The following is a 20120-nucleotide window of genomic DNA, read 5'->3' as shown; positions in this document are numbered from 1 at the left end:
AGGCCATCTAGGCTGGTGCTGGCGACAGCTCTCTAAGGCCTTTCCCAGCTTTTGTTATCTGTGCTCCTTTTAACTGGACATGTTGAGGACCAATGGGGGATCTTCTGTGTGCATGGACACTTGACAAGAGAGAGTGCAAGGGGCCCTAAGAGAAGCTGACCTCTGCTAGGTATGGCCACAAGCCGCAGAAGGGGGAGACCTCTGAAATAAGGACCATGAGACTGAAGTGAAAAAGGAGGCCAGGGTAGAAACTGAAGCACAGGAGTGATGTGATCACAGAGAAAGGAGCACCAATGTAAAGGAATCATACGGGAGAGATACAGCAAGTGGGGAATGTCAACAAGGAGTAGGTTACAGTAGTATCCTTAAGTCATGACGGGAGTACAGCCATGGTTTTTAGCAGCAGGTATCAAAAAGAAGAAGAAGAACGAAAAATAACAGTGAAATTGACTTGTGAGGTGGTGTGTTGTTTGATAAGAGATTGAGTGTTGGGGGAGGGGGGCTCATTTAATTTGTACACAGGTTGTACAAGGACAATATTATTCATATTATTATGAAGACGAAGACGAAGACGAAGACGAAGAAGAAGAAGAAGAAGAAGAAGAAGAAGAAGAAGACGAAGAAGAACTTGGTAATGATTAAGGGTTTGCTGACTGTTTAGGTTCCAGAAGAGGACAAAAGGAAGGGTTCAGTGGTAACCTTCATGAAATTCTAGGCAAATTGGTGTGTGTGTGTGTGTGTGTGTGTGTGGTTTTAGTAGTATGCCATTGTCGCACACAGGTTCATCATCAGCGAGGTCGCGTGTACAGTTTTTACTCTTTTTCCAAATGAAGTTAAATTCAGCATATTCCCAGTTTCCAAATCCATTCTTGATATTTGCAGACAAACGTTTAGAACATTATCATGAACCTTAGTACGAACCTCTTAAAATAATTCTGCACTTCAGCTTTTGAAACACAGTTTTTGAAGCAGTGAAATATGGATGGCAGAACCAGTAAGCAACAAAACAACTGAAGATTAGGGAATACAGTAACTAAAGCTAAATATACAAAATCTGTTGTATATAGATCTATAATGGTGCTAGTTAGGTCAACATGAGACATTTTTCAAAGAACAGGCAGCTGGAAATGAGTTTAATTATGAAAATTTCAAAATGCTCTCCAGGGAGATTTTAGTGTGCTATGCTCTGTATCTGACATATGGGTAGTAGTCATGAAAAGTTCCAAAGAGTTTATTGTATTGCACCTAAGCTTATTGCAACCCTAGAAGTATTTGACTGCAGCCATCACTTCATACAGAGTTGGGTTATATCCCTCTAATTTGTGTGGGGGTTTTTATTTAACACATTATTTACTGTGATATCAGAATATATGGGTTCACTTACAAAATCACCACATTTCACAGCTAATCTCAAGAGTTACCTCATTATATTGTATTATATTAGGTTATAGAATCAGTTTTTGTTTAAGGACTAGCGACGGGGAACGATTTCATTTGAAGTCACATTGAAAAGTGTACCTACCTAATTCATACTTTCTGAAACAATACACAAATAGAAACACAACCATTTTATAAAATTTGTACTTATGTAAATTTTGCAGTGAAGTTCTCCAGCCAAGAAATGTGTTAAAAAATGCATGTTTTAGGGGGAATTGTGCATGAAAATAGGCATACAGTATTCGTGAAAATAACTTACAAAAATGCATGTTACAAAAAATGCACTGCAAGAATGTATATATTCATCAAAATTGCACACAAAATTTGCACTTAAATTGTGTGTGAATATTCATGAGGATTTTTTTTTTAAAGAAAGGATTTTCAAACAGATGTGGAAATGTGGAAAATGAAACTTAAGATTGGAATAATAAGAGACTGTGATAATAAGATACTGGGAGAAACCAACACTGAAAGATTCACCCATTCCTAGTAAGGACACAGGACACAACATAGACATTTTTGTTGTTTTTACAGAAATGGGAGGGATCTGTTCTTCTGAATGCTTTTTCTTCTTTTGCTGAAGGTGGATAATCTCCACCACTAGGTTGAGCAGATTCCTTTAGAACAAGCAAAAAATTGGAACTGACACCCAACTGACTTGGCTGCCACACCCCTTTAGCAGCAATCCAACCTAGTGGTGAAGGTTACTCATTAAGAAGGAAGGAAGGAATTGGTGGTTGAGAAATGAAACAAAAAATGCACTATCATGCAAGATAAGATATTCCAGTTCCTGTGGGTCTTTTGACATGGCTGTTTTTTATTAATTTGTAATATATATTTATCCTATCAAGAAAGAGGTTCTGTGATATTGTAAATGCCATTTATCATATGTTTGTAGGTGCTATTTTTGCAAATGTGAATGTAGATATTAAAATTATCTATATTTTAAGAGTGTATACCTTATATATATTTTAAGGTATTATGTGGATTTTGTTTCTTTGTAAATAGTTTTTTGCTGTAAGGATTTGTAATTCACTGTCCAACGCTCTAGAAAGGAAACATTTGCTCCGCTTTTTTTCAGCTTAAGGGCCATTTGACATATTAAGTAGTGACAAAACTCGCTCCCCCACAAATGCACACTTGACAGAACGGCAACCGGGGCTGGGGGAGGAGTGGCAAATTTATGATCAGCCTTCACCAATTTGGTACCCTCCAGATGGTTTGGATGACCCCTTACTTTTTAGGAGGGAAAAAGTTAGTCTTATAGAGCAAAAAATACGGTAATAGTTAAGCACCTCTGAGTTTGGTGAGTCCTGCAATGGGAGTCCTCTAATACTGCTTGGTGTTTCTTGATGGAAGGAAGATGGGACAGAACATTTGGGAGGTATTCTACTAATGAGTTCCATCAGTGCAGGGATTTCCACTTGGTCAGCGGGACTGTCAAATTTCTACTCCCCTCACACATGCCCCCCATTCCCCAAATCTGCCCCAGAAGTGTGGGGGAACCCCTAGAACTGATTTAGGGGACTTGCAGAAGGAAGAGTGGAGAGAATGTTCTCGTGCACAGAAACGGAGATCTTTGTGCTGATGGAATCTTCCCCTGAGCGCTGCATTGGATTCCGTCCTGTATTTCTATACCACCCTTCAGGAAAAATTCACAGGACAATGAACAACAAATCCCTATATATTCTATAACAAGCACAACATGAACTAAAATAGCAACAGAAACAAAACTACAGGTGCACACTACAAAACTAACTGTGGACCGACTTCACCTCTTCGTTGGCAAAAGAGGTACTTGTTCACCTTCCTTCTAAAATAAAGGATAAAGGCAAGGCAAGGAGCAACTCAGCAAGGAGATTGTTTCAGTGCCTTGGAGATGCCCAAATGGTCTCCATATTGCTGATCAGGACCACCACGTGGGCTTCTTTGGCTAATCTTAAATATTGGGCCGGGTGGTATGCGACAAGGTATTTTGGTCCCAGAGAGTTCAAAAATTTAAATGTCAGAATAAGCACCTTAAGCAGGAATGGGAAGACAATTGGTAACCAGTGCAGCTGTTTTAAAATGGTAGTATGTGAGTTCCCTGCTGCTCCCATAAGACTTGGACCACTGTGTTTTGTACTGCTTTAAAAACGACTTTCATGTCGAGTGCATTACAGTATGGAAAACTATGGCCAGGCTACCCCTATCCAGGAAAGTTAGTGCATCAGCCAAAGCGAAGCATAGCTGCTGCTGCTGCTGGCTGCTGAGTTGGGGCTTTGGGGGATACTACTGGAACCATATTCATCACCAAAGTGCACCTCTCCTCCTTTAAGGAAAGTGTGATTCTGTTCAGAACAGGCCATTTCACTAACTGCTGAACCCAGGAACCATCCTCCCTCAGCACATCTGCTTTATTTGGATTCAGTTTCAATTTGTTGGTTCCCCATCCAGTCCATTACTGCCTCAGACACTGATTCAAGATCTGGGCTTCCTTGAAGGCATGTAATCATTAATCCTCAGACTAATAAAGTGCATTGTGTAACTTATTTACAGCAGAAGGGTCTCAAGGTTGCTGGCTCATTTGAGATCAAGCGAAAAATATCCAAAATCCAGAGACAAAAATGTTCATTCAGACATGTGGCTCTCATGTAGCCACCTTGGGAACAACACAGGGCTGTTGGGCTGGTGTGCAGTTATGTTACATGTTCTATAAATGCCTAATACACCCAACTGAATTTACAAGGAAGTTACAACAGCCCATCTTTTCTGCTCAAGTTTAGAAATGCGAGTGTTACTTTAAAATTCCCCCGTTCCTCCAAGACACAGAACACTTGGCGAAACATCCTAAGAGGGAGAAAAGTATACACACAGCTGCTCCAGAGCTAATCGTTTCTAAGTAACCTTAATACATTTTATAAGATTAGCCACCATGCACTCCTCTATCCTGCACACGTAATGCTGGACAGTGATGGCTTCTGTGAGCATGTGCCGCTTAGCAGGAGCAGGAGATGGCTATATCAGGCTCCTCAGGCTAAGGATAACCTCTGCTGAACTGGTAACTGGCAGAGTTTACAATGATGCGAGTAGAATTTTTTTTTTAAGCATTTCAGAGAAAGGGAAAAAATATTATTGTTAACTTTGCTTATGCTAAAGCTAACGCCGACCTCAGCTAAATAAATTTAGAGGTAATGTGGTATTTTTAAAATGCTCTTTAAAAAGAAGAGCATTAGAGGTTAATTGATTAAGAGATAAGGCCAGAGAAATAGAACAATGTCACATGCTAACTAGCTCCCCACTGAGAGATAAATGCCTGGATAAGTTTGTTTCCAGCAAGGCGACAGGTTAGGCGATGCAGAGATCTATTTTCAAGTCCAGACTCAAGGTTACCCTTCCAGTTTTGACCGTACTGTTATTTGTTGGTTTTAGAGTTTGCATTTTCAAGAATAAAAATAATTGCGTGTGGTAAGATGGGAGGGGAAAGGAGTGAAGAGCATGGAGTAGGGAAAAGAGAATGATTTATTTTTGTGGAAAACTGCAGTCTTCCATAAGGGAAATTCAGATATACAGAAGTAGATATATAGAAGGTCAATGTATTGTTGAAACAAGTCCTGTTTTAAGGACATGAGCCAAAATAATAATAATGAACTTCTATACATCTGAATTGCCAGCATGAAGGATTTTGGATAAAATTCTCATTTTCGTACCTTGTGGGGTTTTGTTTTGTTTTTGCTTCTTTTCCTAACCCCACCCCCTTCCCAGTGTGATAAGCAAGATGTACTTAAAACAATGGGTTAAGTCACCACTCAGGTGCACTTGCCCCCTTGAACTGGGAACTAAGTCACGACTCATTTTTAACACTGCTTGTTAAACAACCCAGCTCCTTCAAGCATTCCTCATAAGGCTTGGTTTCCAGACCCTTTAATGATCTTGGGAAAGGAGTCTTCACTTCTCCTGAGAAGTAGTCCTGCATTGTGTGGAGGCTTTCTTCTGTGCTTTGCTGTGTAATACTAATTTACTAAAATGGTGACAAGATGCTTGAACTCAGATGTTTGAATGCAGAAAGAGATGTTGCTGATCCAGGCTATTAATCTTAAAACACAAAAGCTAGTAACTCAAAACATTCGGCACACCTTAAAAAATAAATAAATCAACAGGTTTACACATCAATCGAATGTCAACACCTAAAGCATTTATTTTTATACTTTTTATACATATGATACATTTGAATTTTTACAAGTTGTCCACAGATATGAAAGTTATTACAGGTATTAATTCCCTGATACTGAAAGCTTGTTATATAAACATTTCTACAATGAACATAAATACATGCAAAAGGAAAAAAAGTCAGAGAAGAAAATGGGTTGTTGAAGGATGAGCAATCCTACAAAATCCAGGATAAATTTATACACTTTTCCTATGTCATATAGTCATAATTCCATCAACCCATTTGACTGCCATCTTGGACTAGAGTACCTGAGGGGAAAAGACCTTATTCTCTCAATATTTACTTTACATAGAAACTTGTCAGTTAAATGGCAGCAGATCCTATTTTTCTGTTTTATGCACCCATAAAAGGGGAGCAGGGGAGACTGAGAATCTAAATGCATTGTTACTAAATGCCTCTTAAAGCAAGTTTGTTTTTTTAAAATCCCAAAGAAACAGTATCAGAGCAGAACTAGTACATTAAGTGTAACATGCACAGCAAATAGCTTTATTCACAACCTAATCAAAGGGAAAATGAAGACTGAATATTTTCTTGCTAGTTACACAACACTCAGCAAAGAAGGAGAGGCTCAGGAACTACTAGCAAACACGTGTAGGAAGACTGATCAGATGGACGCCTGTCCTGTCAAAAGTTATTCTCCCTAAGAAAAGGGAGCTGAACTGGTATAGCTTTGAATTTGTGTCCTATGTATTCATTGCAACTATTCTGAGCCTATAGAAGACTGCTGTAAACACTATTTGATGCGTTAGATCACTGAAAAAAAACAAACTTAGACTAATTGCTAGTATATTGGCTGTTCATGGGATGCCATCTCTGAACTGAAGATGAAAGCCAGGAAAAATCCCAAGAGTTATCAGAACTAACTAAGATTACAGATTATAGCTATTTATTTTAAAAGGATGCTATTTGGAAGGGACAGAGAGAATGAAACCTCTAGAGAAAGTATAATGTTATTTTATATGGTTTTTTTGAGGCCCCAATGTATATTTAGAAAATTCACTGCCTTCAGGCACCCATGTGCAAAATCTGTGCAGTTATTTCAATATACCTACAAAATATACTATAGACAAACTTCTTTACAGAACGCCAGCCAAGTACAAATAGATGTAGATGGCGGTGCAAATTAAAGGAAATTCATGTGGTGGGAGGGGGGCTGTCCTTGGTTCTCACTTTGCCTTCTATGTTTTTATCTTGGAACTTTAAAAAGGGGAAAGGATCCTGAACCTTGAAGGCTGGTAATCAACAAATGTAAATGAAATGAAATAAAATTCTTATTCTCTTCCTATTCAATCTGACATCAAATTAATTTTCGCATGACTTCTCTGATGGGTGATGTTACTCAATATCTCAAATCAACTAAGCAGAATGTCAACCTTCTAAACATAGGAGGTTATCAATCACAGCATGGACAACAGTGTTCGGTTCTTGCCCACTATGTCAATATCACAATCCACACAATAATTCTAAAGAGTGCAATAGTTCAAAAAAAGAAGATCTTTAAGTTAGTTTTCCTTATTAAAGTGTTCTCTTTTAAGAAGAAGAAAGACAAAGGCAAAATAGCCCTTCAAGGCTTCAGATTACAAAGTCATTTTAGATACAATGAGTGTTCTTCTGCACTCCTATAGATAAACCCATTGCTACATTTTTTTGCACCCCTATTTCATTCCATTACAAGTTTTAAGTACTAAAATGCAAAATGGCTCAGATTTACTACAAAAGGGTGAACACACCACTTCAACATTGTGCTAAGTTGCCATTTCAGCAGCTTTTCCTCCTCTTATTCAAAAAGTTTCATACTCCAAGGAGATGGCTACTTTTGTAATAGAAATGTTAAATTCAGTAGCCCAAGTTATAGAAATCAAAAGGTTGTGTATGAAAGAAGCAGTGCAAATAATACTATTGATCAAATCTGCTAAACAGAAAAGTTTACATGGTTATGGAAACCAGGAAATATACAAACATGGAAAAGTCAATAAAAGAACTAGACTCTTCTCTTTATTACTTCAATCCTTTGTTTCCTATTCCTCCTTCCGGCTGACAAATTTTGCTGGATTATAAAAGGATGACCATGAAGTTTCAGTCTTCAGAAAGGAATTAGTTATAAATGTTGCCAGTCGATTCCTACTAACGTTTGATTTGCTTCTTGTGCGTGTCCTATTTCCTCCGTAATGCTGTGTTGCTGCCAAAGTTTTTGGATCTTTTTAAATCGCTCTCTGCACAGATGTAAAGGATTCCCTCGTCTAGGGTAGAAAAGTCCATGAAAAACCAACTATAAGAACATGAAATAACCCAAGTTCCAAATGCTATCTTGCATGTAAACATAAATAAATAAAACCATTTGTCTGCAACGTTTATAAGCATGCCCTGGTCTCAGGGCTGAAACAATTAGGCAAACAATAAATCCAAGAAAAATAAACATATTTTTAAAAAAATAATAATGAAAACCACCAGCAGCAGCACTGTATGGAAGCAGGTGACTAAAAGCTATCGGAGAAAAAGGCTCATAACAGCAAAGCTCAGTAAAGCTCACCTCCTCCCAATGGCCTGGACACATGCTGAAAGTTGATGTCACTAAGAGGCCAGAAATGCAAGTCACCAGCCAGGCATTCCTCATCATATCCACATCCATTAAGCATCACCTTGCTGACACCTTGGGTTATCGTCTATTCCCTCATATGCCCATGACCATCTGAAGTATTGCTCGACCTTACAAGGCTGATTGTAAAGATTACTTAGTTCAGGGGTCAGCAAAAGGTAGATCTCTGAGTGATCAGAAGGGCCCAGAAATATTTAAGTGTATGTCTTTTGCACTTGGCTCTGGCTGGTGGATCTTGGGGTTTCAAAAAAACAAAACAAACCCCAAAGTAGATCCCACAAGCCAGAGGTCTGTCCGCACCTGAATTAGAGAACGTACATGAAGCAGTTTGAATACTTGAGACATGGTATATAGAATGTTAAGTCTTCTTTATCCTAACTAGATGAGGCAGGCAGAGATTGATGCTTTTTTCCTAATTCCAATTAGCTGCTCATATGCAATTGGTACTTAATCCTTGGTGAAATCTATGCTTCCCCAGACTTTTGTTATTCCCCAAAAGACACATGCAGGGGGCCAAACACCAAATAAGACTTGCCCAGTTTCCACGAGGCTGGCACCATAAGACAAAAGGTTCTGGTACATATAATAATAATAATAATAATAATAATAATAATAATAATAATGTAGAGCACGGGTAGATTGAAGCTTGCACCAGCCCCAGCCAGTATGGTCAATGGCCGTGGATCATGGGAACTGTAGTCCAACAACATCTGGAGGGCACCATGTTGGCTACCCTTGCTGTAGAGTTTAGCCAGCGTAGGGTTTCCATGATGCTCCCATGTGATATTAACAACATCTGCACATTAAGCAGTGCCCTCAAGCTTCAGTTTGAAGGGCATCCTGCAACAGGATTCACTGATTAACTTTTTGTTCAAAACTTGCAGTGACTTCACACTACCGGATTCAACTCTAGAAATTATATTTCCATATGCACCTGTTATCTAGAAGCCACGGCAACAGTGGCCATCCTTATTAACTAGTAACAATTTAAATGACCTCATGGAAGTCTATTTTTGTCAAATGGGTCTATTTCACAGAACTGCGATTAACTTTGAAACCTACGGGACCGCCTCTCCTGGTATGGCCCACAGAGGAACTTACGGTCTTCAAATAAAAACATCTTGAAGGTTCCAGGCCACCGAGAGGTTAGGCTGGCCTCAACTAGAGCCAGGGCTTTTTCGGCTGCGGCTCCAACCTGGTGGAACGCTCTGTCACAAGAGACAAGGGCCCTGCAGGACTTGACATCTTTCCGCAGGGCCTGCAAGACAGAGCTGTTCCACCAGGCCTTTGGTCAGGGCGCAGCCTGACTCCCTCCTTTGGCAATCTTTACAAAACTTTAGTTTATGGTTGCCATCAATTTTGATTTTAATTAATTTTTATAATGTTTTTATAATGTTGCACTATTTTAGTGTTGTTAGCCGCCCTGAGCCCGGCTTCGGCTGGGGAGGGCGGGATATAAATAAATTTTATTATTATTATTATTATTAATATAACTCTATTGATGGTTTCATGCAGTTCACCATTACGATGCTTTTCCTTAGTTCTGGCAACATAGGTTGTTTGTTTTGTTTTTTGGAAACAAACAAAACAAATACAACACAGAATACGGAAAGCTACCTGAGTCCCTGATCCGTTTCTCCATAGTCATCAAGGTAAGGAGGAGCATAGAAGCAGCCCTTTGTTTTTCCAGCTAAGAATAGCACTTGACACTCCCGTACTCTGAAAAGATCACACAAAAGAGGACGTCCTGGTTAATGTTAACTCCATATGTCTCTTAAATCAATAGTCCCACCAGCAATTAGAGGTTAAAGTTCATCACAAGCAGAAGAAATGAGGCATTTTCACAGAACCACAGCCTGTGCCTCCTCAATGAGCAGCTGCGTGAGATGAGTGCAGAGTGAATGCGCAGGTCAATTCTGTGTCCAGGGCAGCTGCCTACCAGCTCCAACTGGTACACCAGCTGGGACCATACCTGCCTGCGCACTGTGTCACCAGAGTGGTGCATGCTCTGGTTATCTCCCACTTGGACTACTGCAATGTGCTCTACATGGGGCTACCTTTGAAGGTGACACAGAAACTGCAACTAATCCAGAATGCGGCAGCTAGACTGGTGACTGGGAGCGGCCGCCAAGACCACATAACAACTGCTAACAACACCTTGAAGATCCAGGGACCCAGGGAAATTAGACTGGCTTTGACTAGAGCCAGGGCCTTTCGGCTGTGGCCCCAGCCTGGTGGAACGCTTTCCCACAAGAGACCAGGGCCCTGCGGGATTGGACATCTTTCCGCAGGGCCTGCAAGACGGAGCTGTTCCGCCAGGCCTTTGGGCAGGATGCAGTTTGATTTACTTTCCTTTGTATAAAACAAGCCTGAAGGAGGTGTATGATCAGTGGAAACAGTTGGCCCTGGCAAGTATCAACCTCTCTCAATTCCAACCTGATAATTGCCACCTGCCCAGATTTTAACTTGTCTGAATTAATTTTAAGATGTATTTTAATTAACTGATGTCTGTTTTTATGCCTATTGTGTTGTTTTTATGATGTTATCCACTCTGAGCCCAGCCTCGGCCAGAGAGGGTGGGATACAAATAAATTATTACTACTACTACACCGGTCCTGAAAGACCTACATTGGCTCCCAGTATGTTTCCAAGCACAATTCAAAGTGTTGGTGCTGACCTTTAAAGCCCGAAATGGCCTTGGCCAAGTATACCTGAAGGAGCATCTTCACCCCCATCGTTCTGCCCGGACACTAGGTCCAGCGCTGAGGGCCTTCTCGTGGTTCCCTCATTGTGAGAAGCCAAGTTACAGGGAACCAAGCAGAGGGCCTTCTCGGTAGTGGCGCCCGCCCTGTGGAACGCCCTCCCATCAGATGTCAAGGAAATAAACAACTATCTGACTTTTAGAAGACATCTGAAGGCAGCCCTGTTTAGGAAAGTTTTTTATGTTTGATATTTCATTGGTTTTATTATTATTAATTATAATACTCTGTTAGGAGCCCCCCAGAGTGGCTGGGGAAACCCAGGCAGATGGGCGGGATATATTTAATATATTACCTTATTATTATTAAAAACAAATCCTACAACTTAAGTCTTCTCTTGCTGTGGGAGAGGTGTGACTGTCCATTAGAACTATTCAAGCGCAACCACCCTCTTACCTGAGAAAAATTCCTACTCCAGAGCCACAGATAAACGTATGTGCAGTACAGGCTCCTACGTCTTCTCCTTCCAACTCTGTTTGACAACAGTAGCTCTGAGAACACAACATGGTCCCACATACAAGGCACAACGTTGGTGCTCTACTTTTATCACCACCTGACTTCGGACACCTTTGTAAGAAACAAAAAGATGTGACAATTATATTTAATATCACGCTATCTTATCTACTAGGGTAAGTTTCACTGTGACTATTATAATATCCTCCATTTAGTTCATGTCTTGGATCCAAAGAAGGGTGAGTGGAACTTCACTCAGGCAATGAGATTTTCTAACTCCCTTCTCCTAGCTGCTTCCTGCTGTCATCACTTTCCCCTCCCTCCCAAAAGCTGATCCTTGAGTATGGAAGAGCCTCTGAAACAGGACAGGATGCAACAGGGAGGAAGAATGGGAAAAGACTGGAGTTGGGGCACAGGGAGATGCCTTTTGTGAGCCAAAATGCCTTTTTGCTCATGGAGAGGGGAGGAGCTAAGCAACAATGCACCTCACATAAGCAAGAGCAGAAGATAAAGCACTATTTGATACCTCTTTCACACTAAATCGAGAAATCCCCTTTTGCCCATGGAGAGCACATTTGGGCCCAAGCCTATATTTTGAAAGTTTAAAAAACTTGTAGAATGTGTTTAGTATTTTTAAGGGTACAGAAAGTGAGGAGCTGAACAAAGCATTCATGAAAGTTTTAATAAACTTTTTCAAAACTTTAAGACCCCCTTCAACTGAAGATGCCATGGACTGCAAAGGTTATATACCCTGTCGCTGAGCTGCAGCCTGGTTTCAGAATTATTTCAATAAAAATCAAGGTGGTCATAAGGAATTGCATAAGACTTACGAAAAGTTAGAAGCTTGATTGATGAGGCTACTGTAATCATCGGGAAGGTCTATTAATTTGTTAGATTCTCGCGGGTAGCTAAAATGAAACGAACCAATAATACACATTAATACATTTCAAACTTGGCTTCGGTATGTAAACAGTTTGATCTATTACTGTACATTTGGATTCACTGTTAAGCTATAATGTAGTATTGACTTTTTTATTACTGAAAGACCTTTAACTACAAGCTTAGTGAGATCAGCTTGGGTGACCCTTGCCTTTTTGTGGGAGGGGGCAGTTCCTGCTGCTCTGAAGGAGGCAGTGATGCAGCCACGCCAGATGACTACTTTCCCTAGACCCAAGGGTATGTGACAACTACTGCCCAGTCACAAATATCTCCTTCCTGGGCAAGGGGCTTGAGAAGGTGGTGGCTACCCACATACAAACATGCTTGGCAGAAATGAATGACCTGGCCTTATTTCAATCGGGCTTCAATTTCAACCTGTCATTACCTGCATCAGGACAGGCAACAAAAACACTGGAAAGATGTAAATGAGATAGCAGACAGAGGCATGCAAGCTGAGGAGAGGTAAGCAGTAAAAAAGAGCAATAGGAAGGTATGGTAACTCTTAGGAAGAGGGAAGCCGCAATGGGATTGATACTTGTCTGCTCATTCAACCATGTTCCCACATTGGTAGGCTTCTTTCAAGGACAGCATCGCTGTATGCAATCCCCTTACTCTATCACTAGAAACTCCATCATGGATTTATACACTCCCTTTTAAGAAAACAGCTAATTAGGCTAACTGGACCTACAATGTAAGAAGCAGGGTAGGGGGAGGATGGGGTACCCACACAGCCTATGAACAAACTCCAACTAAAGGCCAAAAGGGATGTGGCGGAGCCACCGCTTGCAAATCTGCCCCATTCACAGATAAAACAGGCGTGAGCAGCGTGTCTTACACACCCCTGAATCTTTCCCTCCTGTTGGTTTTCTCTTACTTACCTTATGGCTTGTCTCTGACCTTGCAGGTATCTTTTTACCTCATCATTATTACACCAGCTGTTAATGGAAAGGGGGGGGGAGGTTAGGGTTCATTCTTGTAGGAGCCAACTGAGAAGTACATATTCCAGATCCTGCATCCAGAATTTCCATTTGCGAAAGAGCATCTCTGGATCAAACCCGTTGTAATTTAAATACTCTTAATACTGTGAAATTTCTCAAAAACAGCTTTCAGCATTCCAACAGCAGAATCAGATTTCACATATTTTTTGGGGGTGGGGAGGAGATCTACTGTGGTATAGGCTGTCTATTGCAATCCCATCACAAAATCTTGCAACAGCTGTATGCCACCAGTAGAATGATAGCTATCTCCACTCCAGGATCTTGCATTTGGGAACTATACTCCAATGCAATCAGGTAGTACCAATCCTTATAGCTGTGTGATGCAAAATACTCACATTTGCCTGTAACAGCACAGGACAATGCAAATGTGTACTGCACTATTTTAAATAAGCATGTTGTCTGCTGGCACAGTGATTTATAATGTTTAATGATCAGACTGTCTCCAAATGCACACACTGCTAGTTCTGTCATCTGATATAAACGCTCTACAAAAAAAAGGTGTTTTTCCACTGTACATTTATTTAAATTGAAATAATAAATATCATTCCTACCTTTCAACTAGCGTATCTGTAATTTTGCTGTTTTCTTGAAAAAGGCAAACGAGGTTGTTTGGCAAAGAGAGATAGCTACATAAATGTTCAAACTGGTTTGCCCCACTGACTGCAATGGGAGAGAGAAAAAAGAAAGATATATTATGATGATGGTTAGATGAATCAATCATCTGTAAGGAACTCCCCAAACACACATGTACACATGTGTATAATTTCCAGAGATGTAGCCATTTTGCAGTCTTTAAGGTTCCACAAAAAAAGTTATGTTTTGTGCTGCAATAGACTAACATTTAAGAGGGAATAAGCTTTCATGGACTACAGTTTGCTTCGCTAGATGCTTTTATTTATTTCATAAAATTTATATACAGCTGGAGGGGGGGACCTCAAAGAGATGCATTAAATGACATCCTGAGTTACAGGTATATACATTGTTGTGATTCAGCGGTTTCATATTGCAGTTTCCTTTTGAAGTTCCCCTTTTCCAGCATGATCACCTTAAGGTTGGTTACAGACTATTCTGTGATGTTGAAAATTCCCGCCAATGGTTTGCGTAGAGTCTCTGTGCAGAAGCTGACCTGTCTGCCCTATGTAGAATGTGCAAGGGGATTGTTGGTAGAGGATATGTATCACACTGTAAGGTGTGCAGGTAAAAGAACCCATATTTCCAATGAGATTAACTGAATTAGCGAAATATAGTAACAACCAAGGGAAAACTAATAGGCCCACATGCAAAGCCCAACTGAAGTCCCCTTGAAATTAATGGGACATAAATTTAGTCATGACAAGCTATTTATTTTAATGGCACTTAAGCACAATTAATGTTCTCTGGATTTGGGCCACTTTAGTTTATATTTAGCTCTTTACACCTGGTATGGTAATTCTGCAAGGTTATTGTTTTTCATTTTTGTTCCTTATTTAATGCATATTTTGTTCACAAATGTAAGCTATCTAAAATTTAATTATCCACTACTGCACTGTCTATAAAATCACATTACACCTCACTTCCATTTTCAAGACAAATTAGTTATAATACTGAATATACAAAGCTGCAATTCATTCTTTAGTGTTTAAAATTACACTTCATCAGCCATTCACATTATTGCTTCAAAGTGGCTAACTGATTTTATACCTTGCAGTTCTGGTGGTACTGGAACACCATTTAAATAGTGGAAGAACATAGCAGAGCACCTCAGAAAAGGCATGATCCCAGCTTTTATACTTCTCCATAGATGCCATCCAGAGGACATTTCTTTGAAGGCACTAAGAATAAAAACAGATATAGAATTTTTGTGAAATCAATCTTAAAAGTTACACAAAATGCCACAAACATTTAATTGATTTTGCATTTCATCAATTAAGTGCCCAGGCAGGGAAATAATGGGTGTGATCCAACTGGTGCCCTTGTGTTCACAGAATGACTATTTATCCAGCGGATGGGATAGCAGGGCCCTGTTCTGGAATGTCTCCAAATTCTGTAGAGCTGTTTTAGGGGTGCTGTGGAGTCGAGGTGATACAGGAAAATCAGCAATATAATAATAATATTCCTTTATTTTCCATTAGTGAAAGCTTTCACTGGGTGAAAAGAGTGCAAGGGCACCAATTGGATTCCACCCCAAATCTTCTGACTTCATTGTTTTTTAAAGTAGATTCGAAGTCAAAACACTATTCAGTCCCAGGGCTAACCCCACATCTTTAACAACCCCACAGTAACTAAGGCCCCATCTACATTATACATGTAAAGCAGTAGCTTGTCACTGAGCTAGCCCTGAGCTCATTCGGTAGAACATGAGACTCTTCATCTCGGGGTCATGGGTTTGTGCCCCACATTGGGTTCTTTCAAGCCCTAAACCAGAACACCTGAAAGACCAGAACACCTGAAAGACTGCCTGCTCATCAGAGCTTATCTGAAATAGTCAGCAGAGAGTTTTCTCCATGTGGCTCCACCTCTGAAGAGTAAGAAATGAGCTTCCACATACAGTAGTACCTCGGGTTACATACACTTCAGGTTACAGACTCCGCTAACCCAGAAATAGTGCTTCAGGTTAAGAACTTTGCTTCAGGATGAAAACACAAATCATGCTCTGGCGGTGCGGTGGCAGCGGGAGGCCCCATTAGCTAAAGTGGTGCTTCAGGTTAAGAACACTTTCAGGTTAAGTACAGACCTCCAGAACAAATTAAGTACTTAACCCGAGGTACCACTGTATATTAAGCTTGGAGAAGGCAAGTGAAGTAGAACAATGTATGGAAAGGCTGCACCAAAAATTATGATTTTACCTTCCTGCATACCGGCCAAGACATTTATGCAAAGCAAGAACTGCTTCTTCTTCACCAGTAGGATTTTCTTGGTCCATGCCATTTTCTTCTGAAAAGTGAACAAAGTAAGTCTAAACCTAATTGTAGTGACCACAGTTGTGGATGCTTGTGCAATTTGAAAACTTGCTAAATCTATATACCAAGAACATAGCAGCATTAACAAAAAGTTGCACTGGAGCAATGCTTTTCGTTTCATAAAGCATAACTGCAGCTATCACAATATACACCTGCATCACGGTTAACCATTATTTTGCCCAGGAAGCCATAATTATTTCTCTTCCCTTCTCTAGTTTCCCTTCATGCACAAATCAGCATAACTTTAAACAGAACACATTACCTGTGGATGAGGTAAGCATTATTTGTACAATATGTGCCATAGTAACAAGGTGGAAGATATGAATATCTCCAGTACCAAGACTAACTCCTGAAAAATCCTGACTGTGTACAGCAGGGAAAGAGAGCACCAAGCACACCTGTAGACAAGGGGAAAATCTGTAAGAGACAGAACGATTGAATTCTCTCATCCACTCCCCATTTACGTCTGCTTAGCCAAATCCCGCAATGCCATCTTTTCAGCATCCTTACATAAAGCAACAAACAGGGCTGACCTTGAATGTTAACTACTGAGCCACTACTTCAGTAAACCAAAGGAAAAGTCACTCATACATCAAGTATTTACTTCCTGTTGCGGGACTCTGACCTGCAACCTTTCTTTTCTGCTATATTTCATAAAAATATTTTGCTAGACATTATTTCCAGTGCGCCGGACTTTCTTTCCAAAAGTTAAGCTAATGATATATGGCATATGGGATTGCAGCACTGTCAGAATTTATAAAGGTACTTACCAATAAATGAAACATGTCAATATCAAGAATGCAAGCAAGATTCCCACTTTTTTCATTAGGCACCAGCGCTGGATATTTAAAATACAAAATGGTTACTGATGTCAGAATTTTATTATTCTACATTTAATTTCTGAAACTGTAGACTGTTTTCTAACCTATGTAATGGCACCTGAGCTTCAGAGTAGCATTGCTGAGTCTGAAGTAGATTTAGTGGGTGATAATACACCTAAGTCACACTCAGAAATCAATGGCTATTACTCGAGTCCCCAGTATTACCTTCGGTGGATGAAACTTTCAAAATATGGACCACAGTTACCATGAAGAAACACTCAGCTATGGACAATAATGCTTTGTCTCAGGAAGACACAGCACATCCACTTGGAAGACTATCAGCCAGGTGGGTTAGACACTGTCCTTGGCTAGGTGGACTAATGGTCTGATGCAATTTAAATCAGCAACATGCTGATTGAGGGGAAGCCTAACTTGTCAGTTTGCATTTCTTAGTGCAGAAAGTATTGATCTGATGTGTAGAGATCTTTCCTATTCTAATTAATTCAAGAGGGTTCTGGAAGCTTCTCTGTGTGAAAGAAACAAACAGAAGGTTCATGACGTTTGGGTTATTCCTTCAGAGAAACTGAGTACAGATGGCTTAAACTGGTTTTGTTATCTCTTCTGTCAAGGGTCATGCTGAGAAGTGTGATAATGTAAGCAGAATTCACTTTTATAAAGTAAGGCCAGAAGGAGCCTGGGCTTCCCTTTCTCTTTCTCTCTTCCTTCTGGTGTGGTGTTCTGTATATAGCGTTAAGCTTTACACTTATTATAAGTTATTGTAAGTTTAAGTTAAGTCTGCTGCAACTGGATTTCTTATGGACAGTGCCAATCCTGAATGTATTGGATTTGTGACCATTAAGCTCATTTGCCTTCAGTAGCAGTAAAGCTCTGCTGGATGAAATATAATTGCCTCTGGTCTACTTTTTGGGACTCTTGCAACGAGTTTAAGTTTTTACTCTGCTAACTATACACTGGAATCTACTCTGGATCAATATTGAGTAGAATTTCATAACTATGGATCCAAAATGTTATTTAAGAACGCACAAGCTTTTCTTCAAGTTTGGTTGCTCTGTCATAATTCTGAAATTGAGAAGAATTATCGTGAACTTGAACTTACATGATAAAAGCCTGCCAAAGTGACCCTGTACTGCCGAGAGCGAAGAAACTGCCCAGTGTGCAGCTGCAAATCTAGTCAACGAAGTAAGGCAGTCATCCTGGAAGAGGACATAACCACAGTTGCAAGCAAGTACGGCAAACAAAGGAGCAGACAAAAGCAAACCTCATTCCTTCACGCTGTTTAATGAAAATTAAGCCCTTTGGAAAATTCCTTGCTTTGCTGAAATTGTGGAGGTGACACATATTAATAATCTATAATAGGTGATTATTTTGTAATAGATGGCTATTTTTCTAAAACTACAGGGGACCCAAAGTAAGTTAAAGTTATCACTTCACTATCTCTACTTATCCCTCAGTGCTTTAGCCTTAGCTGGTCGGCACATCGTACCTGTCTGCAAGATAAGTGTCCAAATAATGGTTTCTCTTCATCTGCTAAAATCCGTTCTGTGGAGGGCAAAAATAATAAGTTAAGTGAGAGTAGCAGAACACCTAAATGGATCTTGCTCCCCTGAGCTCCGACATTTTAACGAATGGTAAATTTGTTACCTATTGTTTGTATTGTATATGCACAACTGCCCCAGCACATTATAGGTACACGTAGATCGTCTTCATTGGGGTGAACCTTCAGGCCCACTTTGTATGTTGCAGTGCCAAATGTTTTCAGCATTTCCTTAATGCTTTCAGAATACGGATTCCTTAAATATGTGAAGAACACATACTATTAACTACAGGTTTAAAGCATGATTTTGAGAAGCTACACGTTGGCTGGAATACATTCCTAGTCTAAAAGACCAAGCATGCCCTAGACACAGAGTCTGTCCCAGCTAATGTGCCCTTTACATTATCTGTCATCCTTGTTTATTTGGATCTCATAGTTTAGGAAGGTTTTAAACCGCATTTTTCAGAACACCTTTTGCTCACTGTATTCACTTCTGTGAATAAATACTGCAAAAGTCCATTGATTTGGTGATACTGTTGTGCCGAAAGGGATGAGGACAATTAATTTATAATCTGGAGTAATCTTGGCTATGCTCTTTTTGCTAATTTTTGTTGTTGTTGTTAGCTTTATGTAAGGTAAAACTAAACATCCTTAATGATAACTTATCCTCAGTTGTTGGACCTAGGTTTCCAACCAACTGAAAACCTTTGCAAAGTATTCCAGAGTGCTTTTATCACTCTCCACTGCACACTATTTTTTTGCCTGAACTTAAATCAATATTTAGATTTATTTCAAATCTAAGTATCAGGATTTTGAACTGAGTCTCCTTCTGCATACACACAACATTGGGTGATATCCCATGTCAGTCATACACAGAATATACCCACTGAAAATAAAATAATCTACTCTGAGTATGACTAACACTGGATATCACCCAGTGTCTGGATGTTTTGCTTTTTTTTCAACCACAGTTGCTCATCCTAAAATAAAAGACAAGTCAAGAAACTCACATCATATCCATTTGGCTTCTGTAAATGTTATGAACACCACATGCGTTTTATAATTAAAAATGCCAAAATGTGTATATTTTGTCTTGTAGCTTATAAAAGAGTTCTTACATGCCCCTGGCCTGCTAGTGCTGAACAAACTGTATTTAAATTGGTAGCAGGACAATTTGAAGTTCATTATTAATAAACAGATACATACTTTGGTTGGAACTCTGGTCTAAACCCTTCAGGCAGTTGCAGTTCATCCATTTTTTCTGAGCTACTACAAGAGGGTTTATCTGAAAGGTAAGCAAATGATACATTACTTTACTGGCATGTTAATACTATTGTTCATGATGTCTGCACTCTACAAACTGTAGAAAAAAGCACTCTTGCCAACAGAGAGACCATCAGAACAGTCTCATTG

General features: G+C 39.8%; 1 protein-coding gene across 2 annotated transcripts in view; it reads right to left on the bottom strand.

The window, feature by feature from the left end:
* Positions 1-5589: 5589 nt before the first annotated feature.
* The window catches only part of UBR2 (ubiquitin protein ligase E3 component n-recognin 2), a 56022-nt gene continuing 41491 nt past the window's right edge, over positions 5590-20120 (bottom strand). For both annotated transcript variants that reach the window (XM_053383293.1, XM_053383292.1), the window contains exons 34-47: positions 19914-19992; positions 18815-18963; positions 18657-18712; positions 18270-18366; positions 17102-17169; positions 16594-16729; positions 16218-16305; positions 15073-15203; positions 13944-14052; positions 13273-13329; positions 12286-12363; positions 11399-11569; positions 9861-9962; positions 5590-7887 (exon numbers count right to left, since the gene is read on the bottom strand). In XM_053383293.1, the coding sequence (XP_053239268.1) occupies positions 7746-7887; positions 9861-9962; positions 11399-11569; positions 12286-12363; positions 13273-13329; positions 13944-14052; positions 15073-15203; positions 16218-16305; positions 16594-16729; positions 17102-17169; positions 18270-18366; positions 18657-18712; positions 18815-18963; positions 19914-19992 (1463 nt within the window). In that variant the 3' untranslated portion in view covers positions 5590-7745. The remainder of the gene's footprint in view (positions 7888-9860; positions 9963-11398; positions 11570-12285; positions 12364-13272; positions 13330-13943; positions 14053-15072; positions 15204-16217; positions 16306-16593; positions 16730-17101; positions 17170-18269; positions 18367-18656; positions 18713-18814; positions 18964-19913; positions 19993-20120) is intronic.

Source organism: Podarcis raffonei, chromosome 3, assembly GCF_027172205.1.
Source record: "Podarcis raffonei isolate rPodRaf1 chromosome 3, rPodRaf1.pri, whole genome shotgun sequence".
In the NCBI taxonomy this organism is placed as follows: domain Eukaryota; kingdom Metazoa; phylum Chordata; class Lepidosauria; order Squamata; family Lacertidae; genus Podarcis; species Podarcis raffonei.
This window is presented reverse-complemented; position numbering and strand designations above follow the sequence as displayed.